We start from the raw sequence: 17911 nt of genomic DNA on the forward strand, positions 1-17911 counted from the left end.
GTAAACCAGCATGACACTGCCATGGGTGTTGGAATGTGTTCCCTGAGCTGAGGGACCGTTTCCCTGCCTCCCAGTGGAGCACTTGGACAGCTGTTTTGGCTTTGCTCTTCAGTCACTCTCCACGTGGGAACTCGCTCTCCAGCAGTTGGGTGGCAGTGGATGAGCTGCTTCAGCTTGGTCACAGGGGTTCCAAAGCCCATGGGCCACTCGGGAGAGCTGTGTTGATGGAGCAGCAGGTCTTGGCAGCACGCTGGAGATTTGATGGGTTTCCCAAGGGATCTGTGGGAAAAGGAACCTGACCTTAAGAACTGCAAAGCATGACAAGAACTCCAACTGAAATCAGATGTTCACTGCTTGGGCTTCAGGGTCATTGGCCTGGGTCAAGCTGTTCTTCACTTGTTCTCTCCTCTTCCTTACAGTCTCCTTGCAAGGCATTAACACCAGGAAGGCCTTCAAAAGCTCCACAACTCAGGACCAGAAGCTCTTTGACAGAGATTCTCTCCCTGTGCCTGTCCTCGAAACCTACAGGACCTGCAATACCCCTCCACCTCTCAACATCCTCTCACCTTACAGGTAGGACTGCAATACTCCTTGTTCCCTTGCAGAGAAGAGCCTCTTCCTCCCAGCCTGCTGGGGAGGTCCTTCCCTCTGCTGTGCTGGACTGAAGTAGCTGTTTCCACTGGGAAATGGAGCTGCTAAACAAATCCACCAGGAAATCTCTGTCCTTTGGATTATGTGAAACTTTGCTTTTGAGGTCATACAAATGAACGTAGCTAGAAAATGATCTCTTTGGTTTCCTGCTGCCACTTTTGTGGGTGCCTTGGGGCCAGGCGTGGCTGGCTCTGCAGAACCATGCTGGGTGTGCTGCAGATGAGGCATTTTTCTTGTGCTCCTCCGTAGCCCAATGGCTCCTTTCCAAAGAGCTGCAGTGTGAGGTGCAGAGCATTCACCTGGAGGTGGCTCTCACCCAGGTGGGTGCAGCAGGCTGCTGGTGATGCTTCCTGTGGCCTCCTCTGCCTGGTCTGAGACATCTGCTGGGACCTGCACTGGTCTGGTGGGACCTACACTGGCTGTGCAACCAGTTCTGAGCAGTCCCACTCTGATTCCATCTTGTGGGTAGTAGAAGTAAAGGGGGTCAGAATCCAGAGACTTATCCCACATCCATAAATATCTTCTGAGCAGGTAAAAAGTAATTACAGATAGCTGGAGGCAGCTGTCTCCTGCCAGACGCGGCTGCACTGCAAAGTGGGAGGAGAGGGAGTCTGTGTGCGCTCATCAGGAGCTTCAAGGACGCTGCTGGTCTGATTTAGGGTTCCTGAGCTGGAGGAGGAGGTTTTCCCACACCAAAATACTGCACAAACAAAAGGGAGTTGAAGTGAGAGACCTGCTGCTCTCCTGGTGGTTGTTCAGAGCAGTGGAGCTCTTCAGGTGCTGAGTAATGCAGGGTTTGTGTGAGGGCAGGAGGAGTGGGATGTGGGAGAGCTGGGGTGACTGACATGGGGGCTCTTCCTGTTCTGAAATGGGGGGCAGAGGCAAGAACAGCACTTGTGACCATCTCACTGCACTTCTAAGCTGCCATCTGAGATAGTGCCTTGTGTTTCCTTCCAAGAAATGTGTGACCTGATCCTTGCCTGTGTGTTTCTCTCCTCCCCCTGTTGCAGGGATGATGGCAAAGAGGCACTTAAATTCTACACAGATCCTTCATACTTCTTCGACCTTTGGAAGGAGAAGATGCTTCAGGACACCAAGGATATCATGAAGGAAAAGCGGAAACATAGGGTGAGGAAGGGAGGAGTAGGAAGTGGGAGGTGTTAATAGATTTTGGACTCCAAATTTACTATCCAAAACTCAGGCTTGCACTTTTGGACTCCTATGGGATCAATTCAGTGAAGTTTTATCTGGTTTACCCACATCCTTGTTAATTAAAAAAAGAGAACAAAGATACCTCTAATTGGTTTTTCCAAATGCCACTGTCTTTGGGCCTTAATGTTAAATTATATTATAGCATAAGAGATTTATTTAGCTTTTGAGCAACTGGAGTATTAAGCATGAAAACAGATTGTGATTCTTCAATGAAAAATAAAAAGGAGAGATGTAGGGTGTGTTAGAATTCTGAGTGAGCCCCAGTTCTCTGTGGGCAAGTGTCCATATTGCACCCCAGAACCCTGAACACCATGGGGGTGAAGGTGAAATTTGGGTGTCTTGACACAGAGGCCAAAACCTAAATTGATTTGGGAAACTGAGCTTTTACTCTGCCCTCAAGCTGCTTGTGCCAGGGGGTGATGATGGCATCGTGTCTGGGCTGCTCTGGGCAACCTGATGTTGTCTGGCATTTTTATGTTGTCTGTGCTCCAGCTTTTTTTTATGGAAGATCTTTGGAGAGTGCAGCAATCAGGAAAGTAAACTAAAAATCCTCTTTGAGAATGTGTCTTGTTGTGACTGCTCCAGGTTTGTCCTGTCCCTCTCTATTCCCAGTGAATTTAAAGTAAAATAAAGCTTGTGTTTGATTCCTCCTCTCTTAGAAAGAGAAAAAGGAGAATCCGAACCGAGGAAATGTGAATCCACGGAAAATCAAAACCCGGAAAGAGGAGTGGGAGAAGCTGAAAATGGGACAAGAATTTGTCGAGTCAAAGGACAAGCAGGGCCCTGCTGGGTAAGCAGCTCTGGGCTGGGTGATTGGGATGCAGTTCACCCTGCACTGCAGCTCCCCTGGATCCACGGATCGATGCTGCCACTAATCACATTCTCCCAAGTAAATCCGCCTGCTGATTTAAAATTTGCCAAATAAATCAGGGAGCTGGAACAAGGTGGCAGGAGTGGCTCTGGCTGCTCTCGCTGCCTGTGGGCACAGGGTGTTGGGAGCTTTGGCTCTGCCCCACGGCGATGCCCTTCCCTCACACCCAGCCGAGGGTGGCAGCTCGGTGCCATTGTGTGATGGCTTTGTTACATTTCACAAATGGCTCTTCACACCCTAAAGTTGAAGCGGGGGCTGTCCCCATCCAAGTATTTCAAGCTACAGATCTCTCTTTAGCACTTCTGGCTTGGGAATTCATTTAACTTTTGACACCAGCAAGGCTGGAAGCAGACCGAATTCCCCACAATGCTCCTCTTCCTTGCAGCTTCCTTTCATATAAGAAAAAAATCTCTCTTTAAATCACAGTCTCCAGCTAAAAATAAAACTTGCTTTTAGTTTAATAAGAGAACAGGTTTGGTTTCTAGCAGGGGAATCGAGCAGCACAACAGCACCATTTTCTTGCTCCTCTCTTTTCTCATGTGAGTGTTCTTGCATTTGGATTCACTTGGGGTCCAGAGCCCCCAAAAATAGGGTGGTTCCCCCTCCCCACAGTGAAATGAGTCTGCTGAAAGCATGAGAGTCTCTTTTCAGTACTATTCCAGCTTTGAATACTTGTTTTAATGGCATTGCAGTTTCCATTTTGATATCCTATTCTCAAGCTTACTTTTTGGCAACTTTGAGTATCTCCTGTTTTTACCACTGATGATATCAGTGTAACTGAAAGTTCTTTAAGTACAAGTTGGTAAAAACACTCTAAAGTGCTTTTACAAAATCAGGTGTTAAAGAGAAATGCATTTTTTCAGGTGTTTGCTTGTTTATTAAAATATATACCCCTGCTGTTCTGGTGTGCAGCAGCCATGAACAGGGCAGCACCTGAGCAAATTTTAGCCAAAGAATTACATAGAGCAAACACATACAGGTGTATGTGGTTCTCTATGTAGGAGTCTTTGAGAAGTAAAGGGGTTTTTTAAATGGTGTAAAATCATAGATTGATTTGGGTTGGAAGGGGCCTTTAGGTCCATCCACTTCCACCCCTGCCATGGGCAGGGACGCCTTCCACTGTCCCAGGCTGCTCCAAGCCCCATCCAACCTGGCCTTGGGCACTTCAGGGATCCAGGGGCAGCCAACCTCTCTGGACAGCTCCCTGGGGATGAAAAACGAGCTTTATCCATTGCCTTGAGCTGTTTAAAGAAGCTGTTTGTGTTGCTGTTCCCAGGTACCCCTCCAGCATGGTGTACCAGAACGGCAGCATCGGCTCCAGCGAGAGCATGGACGGGAGCTGCTACCCGCCGCCGCCGCAGGCTGACTCCATTGTGCCACCACCTCCCTCGTTCCCAGATGACAGCCTGCCTCCGCCCCCGGTGGAATTTAGGTAAGCCTACGGGATCCCTTCTGTCACCGAGGAGTAGTAGGTGGTGTAAAAGGATGACATGAGGCAGGCTGAGATAGTTCAGCAGAGCTTCCCCATGGCTGGTGTATGGGAGCCAGAATGCTCCTGTCTGGAAGGGAAGTGCAACTGCAGGCAGGGCCAGAGGACAGGCAGCAGGGCTCTCTGTGAACCCCAGCCACCATCACCATTCCAGGCAGAAGGGGAGAGCTAGAGCAGATTTATTCCACAGCAGTGTCCCAGTGAATGGTTTGACCTCATTGCTGTGGCTTTCCAGTGCAGTTCCATAGCATGGGCTTCTGTTCCTTATGTTCCGTTTGCACAACGCTCTCAGGCACATTGTGCAATTCTTGGGGGGTGTCCTGTGCAGGCCCAGGGTTGAACACGATGATCCTTGTGAGTCCCTTCCTACTCAGGATATTCCATGGCAGAGCTTTGCAAAGAACAGCTTCTTTAACCTCTTTTGCTCTGATCTGTGAGAAATGCACGACATGGGCACTGGAGATGGAGATGTGTTTAAGTTTCAAGGACTTGAGCACAGCAGCTGCCTCCTTCCCAGAGACCTGGGTGCAAGTTCAGGTCATTTACTTGGGATTGAATGAAATGGTGACTCCCAGGCACCTCCAGAGATGAGAGTTACGGTCCAGCAGCGGCTCAAGACGCAAGGGGCGAAACAAGAGTGGACTTTTTATTTTTTTTTTTAAGACATTAAAACAGAGTCAAGAGGAACAAGAGAAAGTCTGTCTGATAGACAGGGCTGCTTGGCTTCTCTCCATCTTATCCAAAGGCAGCAATGCTGCAGCAAAGGCTCTTGTGATGTGTCAGAGAGACCCAGCACTGCACTCTGCAGCCTGTGCCTCTCGGGCAGAGCAGACACGAGCTCTCAGATGAAGCTCTCACTGCCTTATGCAGTTGCTTAGATCTCTGCCCAGCCCCACAGATCTCCCCTCTTCTGGTTTTGTTTTGATGGTTGTTTTTAAGGAACCCTGGGAGGTAGATTTGATCTCCAGGAGTCTGTTTTGGATCAGCACTGTTAAAAATGGTGATGCTTTTGTACCTTATTTTTCCGTCTTGCCATGGAAGGAGGTCTCAGTTTGGGGCTTCCCTTGCACAGGATGTCACACTGTCACATGAGCAGTGGAGTCCTGTGGGATGAACAGAGCCTCCACAATGGGAGATTCAGTCCCTCATGCCTTGGTGCTTTCCATAAGGGCACGTTGGGTTCCCATGTCCTTCCCTTCACTCCCCACAGCAAGCACTGAGACATGGCTGCTGCACTCCAGCTCTGAGCTCTGGAATCCAGGGAGGAGATCCCTTCCCAGCAGGTGACCAGAGCATATGCTTTCCTGGCATCCCCGCCCTCCTTGTGCAGTTTATCCCAGCAGATATCCCTGACCCCTGCCTGGGCCTGGCCTCTCACAGAGGTGAGGTGGCTCATGTTCTTGTCAGCCTGGAGATGGGATGGAGGACAGCATTCCTGCCATCCCTAAAAGCTTTCCTTTTTCTGGAGGTGTAGGCCAAAAGAAACAGTGCAAGGGAACTAAAACCAAGGAGTGAGGTCTCATGGAAACATCAGTTAAAGCTGGAACTTGGATTTTTTTTTGTCTGGACTGCAGCAAACACACATGATTTGCATTAACACAGAGACTGTACAGTCTGATCTGGCCTCAGGGCTGATTCCCTGTCTCTCTCGTTCTGTTGCCACAGCTATCCTGTAGACAACCAAAGAGGTTCTGGTTCTGGAGGGCCCAAACGATCCAGCCTGGTCAGCCCGAGCCACCCGCCGCCAGCCCCTCCGATCGGCTCTCCCTCTGCGGCCAGGCCGGGCTTTGCTCCCCCTCCAGCTCCTCCTCCACCGCCTCCACTGATGGAAAACACCCCCCCTCCGCCCCCTCCCATGGGCCCACCCCCCCCTCCACCCTCCGACACCTCCACGTCCAAGCCCAAGTCGTCCTTGCCCGCGGTTAGCGATGCCAGGAGCGACCTGCTGTCGGCTATTCGGCAAGGTAAGGTTGTGTTTCCATGCCAGCGCCCTCCTCTGCCTCTGGAACACCCTTGGGAGCTGTCTCCTGGGAGCAGTGGGCTGCCTTGCTGCTCAGGGCTTGTCCCTTGTGGTCCCTCCGTGTCTGCCCACCCTCCTGAGGGCTTGCTGGGTTTTATGCTTCCCCCAGCACTTTAGGAGATGGCAGTGCCGGGATTGGTGTCACCCAGGTTTGCTGGGGAAGGCGCAGCACTGGGGTTACCCTGTGGAGGGCCACAGAAGGGATTTGCTGCCCATTCCACCTCCCCACCCAGCCTGTCCTGGCTGTCACCATCAGCGTTACCCCAACACAGCCAGCCTGCCTCGCTCAGAGCACTGTGACACGGGGAGACTTCATCGTGTGCCCGGGACCTTGGCATGATCCCTGTGTTCCCCTGTGCCCAACAGGCTTCCAGCTGCGCAAGGTGGAGGAGCAGCGGGAGCAGGAGAAGCGGGACGTGGTGGGCAACGACGTGGCCACCATCCTGTCGCGCCGCATCGCCGTGGAGTACAGCGACTCCGAGGACGACTCCTCCGAGTTCGACGAGGACGAGTGGTCGGATTAGCCGCGCGCCCGCCCCTCCCTCCCCGCCCGCCCGCGTCAGGTGGCCAAAGCCCCACCGCGTCCCTCTCATCCCGCAGCCAAAGATGTGCCAAGGGTTTCCACACAACCAGCAGCATATCTCCCCTCTCGCTGCCCTGCAGCTTTGGCAGCACTCGGTGCTCTGCCTTCCCCAAAGGTCCCCTCACGGATGAGGATGCGGCGTTGGGATTTAGCTGGAGGGGGTGTAACGGTTGCTTATTTAAAAGAGAGCTAAACCTCCAGATTTTTGATGCCACCAGGCAGAGCACATATAAACCCTCCATCCTGAGGGATTTTTAAAGCAAAGATGGATGATCCTGTTGTGGCCATGTGGCCTTTTGGATGAAGGACATTTTCAGCTGGTTTTCTCAGTGCAACAGCAGACAGTTGATCTGATGGCTCTTCCTTGCCAGTGAATACTGGTAGTGCTGCAAGAAAATGGGCTTTAAATGTCAGTTCTCTGCTGCATCCCACTGTCAAATAATCAGGTTTTTGGCAATAGTGCACAATTCTTTCCCCCCTGACCCCTGAGTATTAATTCCAGATCACCCTGCGTGGGGTGCATTTCCCAGCCCCGAGGGTGCTGAGTGCCTTGGGTGCAGTGTAAGGAGAGACTTTTTTATTTTAGAAGCTGCCTTTACCTTCCTCAAATCTCCTGCTTTGCCAAGAGGAGACTTGCACAGAGGGATGTAAAACCAGGGCAGGATGCTTGTTCAGCTTCCCACTCTTGGGAAAGCAGAGCCACTGCCCCACTGAGACACATCTGTGGTCAGCTCTGAGCGGTGGCCAGACCTCGCCGGGCTGATTTTCTCCAATTCATGCTGAGACTGTGTTTTAAAATTCCAAATCCAGTGCCTAAGACAGGGAGATGGGGTGGGGAGGGGTTCTCTGAACACCAGGCACTGTGGTGGTCTTTGGCCTGCCAGGGCAGTTTGAGAGGTGCTTTTCTTAGCGGGGTGACCGTACTTTTAACACAGGGACTTAAATGCTGGTATTGCCTTTGCTTCTTCTCCCTTCCCCCTGGGGAGGGGAGTCTGTGTGCCTAAAAACATCATGTGTGTGAGCTGAGTTGCCCATCAGTTGCATCAGACCTAACCTACCCTAATTTTGTTATTATAATTCATTAGTTAATTTTAAGAGAATGTTTTTTTCTCCTCACTAGCCCTGTGAATTAATTCCCAGGCTGCTCACTATAGATCCAGTACTGGCAGGGGAAAATGGGGAATTTGAACTATCTGACCTCGGTTTTATTGCTGTTTTATGTTACCTTACATAGAATATGAGCATATCTTGGAAACCTAACCCAGATACCCCTGATGTGTATTTTAATTTGGACATGACTCACTAAGGGTCATGCAAAAAGCAATTCCAAAGCCTTTTTGAGGTTATGGGTCCAGCTGTTGTGGGATGTGTGTCCCACTAAGACCAACTCTCCCATCTTTTTGCCTTTCCTAAAGTATTTCACCAGCCTGTGCCTGTCTCTCTTCCCTGCCTCGCCTCCTTTAATGATGTTGCTGATACCTGGAACGCTGGGCTCTGCCCGAGGCTGGCTGGAAATCCTGCTTGGGAGTTGATTGATGGCTTCAGCTTGTGCCATGGAGTTCTTACTGATTCCTTGTGTTTGTGTGTGTGTGTGTGTTAATCCTGGCTGGGGCAGAGCTGGCCTGGAGGATGGGCTCAGGCTGGGACCCAGTGAGGCCCCAGAGCTGCCAGCACCATCGGGTTTTGTCTGCAGGCAGATGCAGAGGGCGTGGGCAGCCAGGCATCCCAGTGGGCTGGGAGCACCTGAGCAGCACTAGTGCCAGGTTCTGGAAGAGGGAGCAAACCCCTGGAGTGCAGGTGAGCTGTGCTGCAGTGGAGAGACTTGGAAATGCACAGGGGTGGTTGCTGCAAGCTGGGTGAGGGGATGAGAGAGGCACTGCCTTGTTCTGCTGCTCTCTGCCAGCATCCTCCTCAGCTGCTCTCTGAGATGTTCCCAGGAACAACGGGCCCTGAGCTAACCTGGGCTGACAGCAGGATCACACAGGGAGGAGAGGAGCCTGCAAATGCCAAACCTGGCTCAATCTGAGATTGCATTAACTAGACTTAGCCCTCGCTGGGAAAGGGGAGCGAGTCTTCCTGTCACCTGAAATACCAAGAAGTGCCATATTCCCTGAGCCCCATGGATGCTGTGCCAGGCAGGGCCGTGCCTGGGCGCTGGGGACACGTCCCTCACACTGCCTCTTGCACAAGGATGCTGCTGTGTGGGCACAGCCACGGGTGGAGGTGGCTCCCTGGCCTCCAGGCAGTGGGAGGGACACTGCCTTGTCCCTGCAAGCCTGCTGGAAACACCCTCTGCTCCAAATCCCATCCCAGGGCAGGCACCAAAATGCAGGATCCTAAACAGAAGGGTTGTGGACAGGTAGGGGAGGTTGGTTGTTGGAATGTTTTTTAAATCTCCTTTGATTCCTGCCTTTCTTTTTTCCTCAATCTTTGATTGCCTTAGCCTGTTGGGGATCCCTGAGAAACAGCTGCTCTAGAGAGGGACCATCTCTGTGTCCTTGCAAAATGGCAGAGCTCTGGGCCACCAAGTGAGCTGAATGTTTTTGAAAGCAGTAGGGGAGGAGGAGAGGTGCCAAAACCAACCTTTGCAAGACCGAGCAGCTGCGCTGGAAGTGCAGGGCTGCCCTGCCACCTTTGCCCCCGTGCTGGGGACTCCTACTCCTCCCTCCCCTCTGCTGGGGCTGGGGCGAGCCTCAGGCAGTTCCCAAAGCCCAGGGCACGAGCTGTGCTCCCCCCTCAGCCATTCCCCCATCCCGGGAGCCGCTGGCTGGGGGCTGCAGGCTCCCTTTTCCCTTCCCTGCCTGGTTAAACATTCTCCCGGTGTCCTCGCCCGCAGTGCTTGGCTGCTGCTCCCGGCAGCCTCTCCCCCGCCGCCCCCCTCGCCTGGGAGAGCCGGTCCCGGCTCAGCCCGGTGACCTTCACTGCTTCTCCTCTGCTTATCAGAGCCAGAGCCGGCCAGGGGCTCCCGAGCTCCCACAGGCTGCGGGATCCTGCACAGTGTCATTTCAGGGAAAGGGTACATTGGATTTTAGAATTTTTTTTTTTTTTTTCAGAACGTGAACTTATTTAACGTGTTTCTTTTGGAAGTCCCTGCCCTGGAGGGGCTCTGGGACGGAGCTGCCTGGCAGGGCAGATGCAGCTGCCCCGGGTCAGGTTTCACTGCTGTTGGATTTCGGGGGTGCTTTCTTCTCTTCCGTTTTAAACAAAGCCTTGAAGTGGAAGTGGATCCGATGTTTTTATTACTGTATTAACATTCATTTTAATTCACTTCAGAAACTAACCCATTTTTCTTCCTGATTAGAATGTCATAGAATTAGACAAGCTGTAACCCCTCCTGAAGTGCCTTATTTTCCTACATGATATAAATATATTTATAAGAGTAATTATTCCACTTATATCTTAGGGGTTTATTGCTGAGCAGGAGATAAGGTGGGAGAGGAGGGATGGGAAGTGCCCTCCACAGACCCAGCCAGGCTGGGGGTCAGAAGGGCAGCGTTTGATGGATACTCTCAGGGTGCAGGGGGTTCCTCGCTTCAGACCAAAGGAGTTTCAGCAGTGAAACTCTGCTTAGAAAGAAGAAAAAAGGACGAAAAACCCCAAACATGTGAGCAAAATACTGTAGATTTGTCAGGTTATTTTTTTACCCCTGCAAAACAAACACTGATGGCCGGACTCTGCAGGGAGGCAGTGGGTGTGGGGGATCAGAGCCTGCCCCGGTCCATCCTTGCACATCCCAGTGCAGACTCTGCCTTCTGTATCCCCATGTAATGTCTGTGCTTTTCCCTGTCGGTTGCTGTATAAGCCAGATTTCCTGCTGCTTTGTTTTGTTGTTTTTAATAATCAGCTCAGTAACCCCTGGATGAAGATTCCAACTGCAAATATTTTGTAATGTACATGTATAAAAAAAAGTAATAATTTTTTTTGATTCTTTTTTAAAACTTGATAAAATCTTTCTATCCACTCGGTGCCTGTGTGTGTTACTGGGGGGTGTGAGCTGGGCCTGGCACAGGGGCTGCTGTGACTTGGAGTCATGGAAAGGTTTGTGCTGGAAGGGACCTTAAAGCTCATCTCATTCCATGGGCAGGGACATTTTCCACTGTCCCAGGCTGCTCCGAACTTCATCCAGCCTGGCCTTGGGCACTCCAGGATGGGGCACCACAGCTGCTCTGGACAAACCTGGCTCATTCCTGGCAGCGTGGGAGGTGCAGGGGCACAGCCAGTGGCGCCTGTCCTTGTGCCCTCAGAGCAGCCCCAGGTGTCCCTTGGGAAGCCCAGTGTCCATGCTGGCTGCCTCCTGCCCAGGCAGAGCCCGAGGGCAGCCGGCATCCCGAGCTGTCTGGCAGACACCATCAGCACAGACACCCTTTCCATGCCATGGTGAGCTGAGGGCTGTTACCAGTGGGAATTTGAGGGTCACAGTGCCAAGGAAACCCCACCCAGGAGCAGCCTCCAGCCTCCCTGCCATAGGAAATGAACGCGGGCTCCATCTTGCAGAGCAGAGTTGCTGCAGCTGGGCTGGGAAGGGGCTGCAGCAGCTTTTGCCTCCATTTCACAGCTCCAGCTCCCTGGTGCAGTGAATGTGCCTGGCAGCGGTGGCTGCTGGCCCCGAGCTCAGGTGCCTCGTCTGGCCTCGCTCCGTGGGGCTCTGTTTTCTTGCTGCTTGGTGAAAAGCAACAAAAGGCTCTGTCCCTGCTGCTCCTCGTCCCTGCTTTTACCACGGGCTTTGCTCTGCCAAATTCCCTTGGCTGTAGGAGACACCGGTGCCTCGCTCTGCAGCGCTGTGCCTTTCTTGGCTGACAATGGTCCCTGGCTGCAAAACCTCATTAGATTAATTGGCCTTGCCAGCTCCTGAACAAGCAAGGCCTTTAGTCGTGCAGGGGCGCAGAGGGCAGAGGAAGGAGGGAGCTCTGGGGCTTCCACACGCCCTGGAGCTGCGTGTCCCAGCTCTTGGCTCCAGCTGGAGCTGGGGAGGAGCAGCTGGAGCTCCTGGCTGCCTTTGGCTGGGCGTGGCTGTGGCCAGGTGGAGCCTTTGCTTTTCTGGGGTGCAGGACAACACCTAGCCTTGTGCTTTTGGAATGGCAGCCCTTGGAAGGCGTTGTCAGAGTTGGGGTGGCATAGATGAGTTTTGTGCTGGTTTAACCCCCTAAACAGCAGGGAAATCTTAGCTCCAGATCTGCCTTCCTGGGTAAGCCACGGAGCCCTGTGCTTCCACCCTCCCCGGAGCCGGGAAGCTGCTGGAGGCTGAGGTTCAGCTGTGTGCAGGGAGGGGAAGGCCAGCAGTGATTGATTGTGTGAGCCCCAGCCCTGCCCTGGGCAGCCCTGTGCTGCTGCAGCCTTGGCACACCCACCTTGGCCCCGGCCTTTGATCCCTCTCCGTGCCCGTCTGTCCCTTCCACATGACTCGGCACAGGATCACAGCTGGCCACGCTGCGGCTTCGCAGGAGCCCCCGTCTCCCAAGACCTATTTAATTTTCTCCTTCAAGGTGGTGTTAGCAACACCCAGAAGATGCTGCCGGCTGCCTTGGACGAGTGGGCTGTGTGTCCTTTCCACCACTGACGTCAGCTTCTCTCCCTTAATTCCCCCTCTGGGACCGAAGCAGGAGCAGGCGCTGCCAGCTCGGATCAGCGTTAGCAGCCTGCTCTCCCAGCGTGTGGCAGCCGTGCCAATGTCACCCCCGACTCCGCTGCTGTCCCTGGCCAGGCAGCATGGGTGGTGGGAGAGCACTGCCCTCTCCCAGCGCCCTGGAAGGGCCGGGTGCCAGCAGAAAGTCCCCGTTGCTCGCACGTAGGTGTGCTGAGATGGCAGCTCAGCCCCTCAGAAATGGCTGACTCCTCTCTGGCGCTCTTGCTGCCTGGTGGGTTTTTTTCTCTCCTCCTCCCTGCCTTTGCCGTTGCCTACGCCGTTGTGTGGGGAAGGCAATCGGCTCCCGTGCTGCGGATGGCTTTATCTGTAACTCTTCCATCTGCTCACAGCAGCTCACAAATAACCACGGGGTGCCAGAGGAATTATGTTATTTGGAGCTCAAGTTTCTGCAGTCTGGCAGGGCAGCAGCTCTGCGCCGGGCTCAGCCGCTCTGCAAAGGCCAGCGCCGGCACGGCCAGGGCTTCAGGCAGGAGCTGGGGAGGTGGCCAGGGCTCAATTGCTCTCCCATCCAGTCAGACAAAGCCCAGCCCTGAGCCAGCAGGGCAGCCTGGTCCTCCGGGAGCTTCCTGAGGAGAGCAGAGGGTCCTGCTGGCCCCGGGTCCCTGCACAGCCCCGGGCTTGTGGCACGCGGCCCCTTCTGCGTCGCGTGGGGTGACAGGGACAAAATGGGGGGCTGCTGACCCCCTCTCCTTGGACTCTGCTGTTTCCCAGCAGGCTCAGCCCTGTCAGGCAGCCGTCCCTCCCTGGGCAGCACCCGGGATGCTCCAGAGCCGTGGCTGTGGCGGTGGCCGGGGACGATGCTCGAGGCCGAGCCGGGAAATGCCTCCCGCTGCCTCCGGCATTTGGTAAAGCACTTACAGCAGGGCCGTGTTTTCTTCATTTCCTGCCTGCTGCCGCTTCCAAGGAAACAAAATCCCCCAAGCTAGGGCTGAGGTTTCTCATTTAAATGTAACCCAGGCCCACAACTGGAGCTGCCAGCCCTCCCCATGGCCCGGCGGTCCCGGGGTGGTGCAGGAGGACTCGGGACTCGTGGTGCCATCACGGGCACTCAGGAAGGCCCTGAGAGCAGAGCCCCATCCCTGGGGTGGGGTGTGGGGAAGGGCAGCTCTGGGCTGTGCCCCAGGCAGGGCAGCTGGGGTTCAGGGTGCCAGGGGGAGGTTTTGCAGCAGCAGCAACCTCCGTCCCTCCTCTCCTCTGGCAAAACCCCGGTGGTTTTGGCACCAGGGCTGGAGCAGGGTGGTTTGGGACCAGCCCTGGCTCTGTTGTGGGTGCTGCCAGCTCTCTCACCTGCACGGTGGCCAAGGGCAAGTGCTTGGAGCCACATCTGGGCCCCGCTGCTGCCAGCAGGGCCAGGGCTGCTCACACCAGAGAGGGGGAGTGAACCCCAGCCCACCCCCCTGCCCGCCCTGCAGCTCGGGCAGGCCCTGGAGCAAGAGCTGCCTGTGCTTGCAGCATCTGCTGGGAGCCTGGGGAGGGCTGGCCCTGCCAGATGTGCGAGCACAGCTGGGGTGAGGCCGTGCCCACATCTCTTAGCTCATATTTTATCCCCAAAGTTGGGCTGTTGGTCCCCCCGAGCCTCTCCTGCACATCCCTGGCGTGGGGGTGGCTGCTCAGCACTCTGGCACCTCCTTGGATGGATTTGACTCTTTTTTACAGCTTCACTTTCCGCATCTTTCCCCACCCAGGCAGGGAGCAGGCTGGGCCCTGCTGTACCTGCCCCCCCGGTGCCTCCTGCTCCATCATCCCCCAAGGCCTGGAGCAGCCGGGAATGGCAGGGAGTGGTCACTGCTGTCACCGTGTCACTGTGGTCACCGTGGTCACCATTGTCACCGTGTCACCGCAGCTCTTGTCCCTCTGCATGCCCCGAGCAGCCTGGGGAGCTCAGCAGCAGCAGCAGCACAGCCCTGCCAGGGGCTGGGGAGGGGGCTGCAGCCCTGTGCCCCCACTGCTGGCTGGGGTGGGTGGGAGCCTGGGGAGGGGCTCCAGCAGAGCTGAGCGGTGCTGCTGTGTGCCTTGCACACCCTGGTGTGTCCCTGTCCCCAGGGGAAGTGACAGGGACCCCTGGGAGGGGAGGAACCGGGTGGGCTCGCACGCCTGGAGAGGCTCCCTCTGAAGGCACCAGCAGGGGAGGCACGGGGGAGAGAAAAGCAGTTTCAGCTGCCATGTGATGTTGACAGAAGAATCACCAGTAAAAACTGGCCCTGAACACAGCCGAGCTGGGAATTACGGGATTCTTCACTGCTGGGAGAGGTAGGAGTGGGAATTATCTCCTGAGGGATCTCGGCTGAGCCCTGGGGTAGAGTGAACAGCTCCAGCCTCTGGCTCAGCCTCACTGGGGACAGGGGGAGCCCAAAATTCCCCATCCCCGGTGCTGAGCCCAGCCTGGGAGAGCAGGGACAATCTGGGGGTCCTTCAGCCCTCCCAGCCCCACCTCCCCTCATCGCTCAGCCCGGGGAAATCTGCATTTCCTCTGCCATAAGCAGGTCCGAGCCCGAGGGGGCACAGAGCCACACGGGTCCCTGGGCACCGAGCCCGGGCTGCCCCCGGCCCGGGGCGCTGCCACATCCCGGCTCAAACGCCCCTGGGCAACCTGCTGCCCCCCGAGCGGGCACAGACCTGCCCCGGCGGGGCTGCGCTGCCCTAATTAGCTCTGCCTTCATTAATGCAGCCTCCCCTGCCCCCACAGGCAGCAGGGATGGGCGTCGGGACCCTGCGCGGGCAGGTTTGGGTGTGGGGGCGCTGGGGAGAGGGGCGGGGGGAGGCAGAGCTGCTGCTCCCGCTGGACGCAGGGCCGGGCTGCAGCCCCTGGGGGCGATGAGTCCTCGCCATCCCCGGTGTCACATGTCACCAGCCGGGCTGGATGCAGCCCCTGCGCCTGCTGGGGCCGTGAGGATGAGGAGGGGCGGGGGCCGGAGCGCTGCTCCCCCGGGCCAGCTCCGGCTAACGCGATGTGAAGGGCGCGGGCAGCGCTGTCACTCGGCATCTCCCGGCCGGGAGCGGGGACACGAGCGGGGGCATGGCCCTGGTGGGAGCCGGGAGCCCCCGCCTCTGTGCCCCCCGGGAACTCCGCGCCAGCACCAAACGGCCGCACCTCACACCACAAATCCATTTATTCCCCTCCCAGAGTTGTAAACAAGAAGCAGCCCCCCACCCTGACCCACCCAGGGGTCCCCATCCCGGGGGTCCCCTTCACATCCAAATCCCCAGCCCAAAATGTGCAAATCCAATCCCAGTGCAAAGAAAGGCTTTGGCAGGGGGAGCCCTGGGTGCCGGGGGGGGTGGGCAGCACACAGGGGACCCCAGAACTCGTGGGTTTGGGGGTGCAGCGCCTCCGGCAGCCCCCCCTCCTGAAGGCAGCGAGCACTAGAGGGCAGCAGGGCCCAGCGCTGGATGCGGGAGGGAGGCACGGAAATCAAATTAAATAATAATTCAAATACCAATAAATAAATAAATGGACGGCGGGGAGAAGGGGGGGAGGGGGCTGAGTCCCTCCTCCTCCTCCGGTAACGAGTCTCTCCTCCCCCTCCCCAAATGTATAAAATATATTTTGACTATCTGAGGTAAACAACAAGGTTGTAAAAAAAAACAAAAACAAGAGGGGGGTGAACGTTCCTGGCGTTTCCCCACCCTTAAAAAATAAAGCATCATAAATAGTTTTAAAGAAAATATGAGGATCAGCCCCCTCTCTCTCAGGCATAAATACAGATTATATTACGGATAAAAAATACGTCTTTCTCTCCATTCAAAAAGTGGAAAAATAGAGGAAAAGAAGGGGCTGTGCCCAAAAAGGACAAGGCTGGGAAGAGCTGCTTGGCTCCAGGAGCTCCTGCGGGACGAAGAGGGGGACCCAAGGACGCCCAGCAGCAAGGCACGGGGGCTCAGACGTCGCTGGGCGAGCGGGCGCGGCAGGGCGGCGCGGAGCAGCCGCAGCACGCGGCCCACAGAACCTTCCGGATCTCCCGGTTGCGGAAGGCGTAGATGACGGGGTTCAGCAGGGAGTTGTAGGCGGCGGGCAGCAGCGTGGCGTAGGTGTGGAGGGCGGGCGAGCTGCGGCCCCCCAGCAGCCCGTGGAGGGCGAAGGGCAGCCAGCAGGCCGCCGGCGTGCCCAGGGTGACGGCCAGCGTGGCGGCGCCGTAGAGCTGCAGCACGGCGGCCAGCGCGGCCAGCAGGCAGGCGGCCAGCGCGGCCAGCTGGCCGCGGGTCAGCGGCCGCACCGCGCTGCAGGCCGAGGGCTGCCCCAGGCAGTTCCAGCCCGCCGCGGGCAGCAGCCCGCAGCACGCGGAGGCTCCCCAGGTGAGCAGCAGCATGACGTGCGTCCTGCTGACCGTGCTCTCCGAGTGGTAGGTCAGCGCGTTGCACAGGGACAGGTAGCGGTCGATGGTGATGCTCAGCAGGCTGCTGACGCTGGCCGTGAAGGAGGCGACCAGCAGCCCCACGGTCAGCAGGCTGGCCGCCTCCCAGGGCACGAGGTACTCGAGGGCGCCGTGCAGCAGCAGCCCCAGCCCCGCCAGCAGGTCGGCGGTGGCCAGACTGCCGAGGAGGAGGAAGGCCGGGGCGCGGAGGGCCGGCGTGTGGAGGATGGCCAGCAGCACCACGGCGTTCTCGCAGGAGATGATGGTCCCCGAGACGCAGAGCACGACGTCCCAGGGGCTCAGGGCGAGGGGCTGCGCCACGGACTCCAGACCCACGGAGCTGCCGCTGCCGTTCCTGGCTGAGAACCAGCCCTGCTGGCCCTCGCTGGAGTTGGGGGGCCCCTTCTCCATCATGGTGGCAGAGGGACCTCCGAGAGCAGCCCCTCAGCACCTGCTGCCCGCGGGCTGCCCTGTGCCACCCGGCGGGACAGGGCTGCCTGCCCCCAAGGGCTGTCTTCAGGAGGGTGGGCAGAGCAGCGGGGCTTGAGGGTGGGCTCGCTGTTTGCTCCGAGGGGGTTTTTCTGCATGAGATGGTTTAGTTTTAAAACAAACAACAAGGTTGTGGGGAGGGAACGCGCACGCACACACACACACGCACACACACACACACGCACACACACACACATACACACGCGCACACACACACATATGCACACACACACCCACACACACACACATACATACACACACACACACACCACCCTGCCCCTGCCTGCCTCGCTGCTGGCGGCTGGGCACCGCGGGATTTTGATGGGTAAATCCAGGGGAGCAGGACCGGCAGAGCAGAACACCCACCCGCGGGGGGCTGGGGGCCAAAGCGAGGGGTCCCAAGCAGCAGCAGGTAAAGGGGGTGACCCTGACCCCCTCAGCCCCCCAGAGGGAGCAGACACCCCCCTATCCCCCCCACAGCACCCCCTCTTACCTGGGGGACCACCCCTCCCCAGCACAGCCCTGGACGGGCTTTGGGGGGCACGGCCGCCCCTCGCCACCCCCCCCCCTAGCCCGGCGGCCCGCCCGAGCGGACCCCCC

At 56.6% G+C, this 17911-nt stretch overlaps 2 protein-coding genes across 2 annotated transcripts in view; one reads left to right on the forward strand and one right to left on the reverse strand.

The window, feature by feature from the left end:
* Positions 1-10786, forward strand: part of WASF2 (WASP family member 2) — a 31352-nt gene extending 20566 nt beyond the window's left edge. Inside the window, exons 4-9 of the mRNA XM_039733636.1 lie at positions 420-573; positions 1662-1779; positions 2523-2653; positions 4011-4166; positions 5889-6187; positions 6610-10786. Coding sequence (XP_039589570.1) covers positions 420-573; positions 1662-1779; positions 2523-2653; positions 4011-4166; positions 5889-6187; positions 6610-6767 — 1016 coding nt within the window. The 3' untranslated portion in view covers positions 6768-10786. The remainder of the gene's footprint in view (positions 1-419; positions 574-1661; positions 1780-2522; positions 2654-4010; positions 4167-5888; positions 6188-6609) is intronic.
* A 3948-nt stretch (positions 10787-14734) lies between these two features.
* Positions 14735-17911, reverse strand: part of GPR3 (G protein-coupled receptor 3) — a 3844-nt gene continuing 667 nt past the window's right edge. Inside the window, exon 2 of the mRNA XM_039733824.1 lies at positions 14735-17403. Coding sequence (XP_039589758.1) covers positions 16349-17236 — 888 coding nt within the window. The 5' untranslated portion in view covers positions 17237-17403 and the 3' untranslated portion in view covers positions 14735-16348. The remainder of the gene's footprint in view (positions 17404-17911) is intronic.

Source organism: Passer montanus, unplaced genomic scaffold, assembly GCF_014805655.1.
Source record: "Passer montanus isolate IOZ18808 unplaced genomic scaffold, ASM1480565v1 scaffold89, whole genome shotgun sequence".
Taxonomy (NCBI): domain Eukaryota; kingdom Metazoa; phylum Chordata; class Aves; order Passeriformes; family Passeridae; genus Passer; species Passer montanus.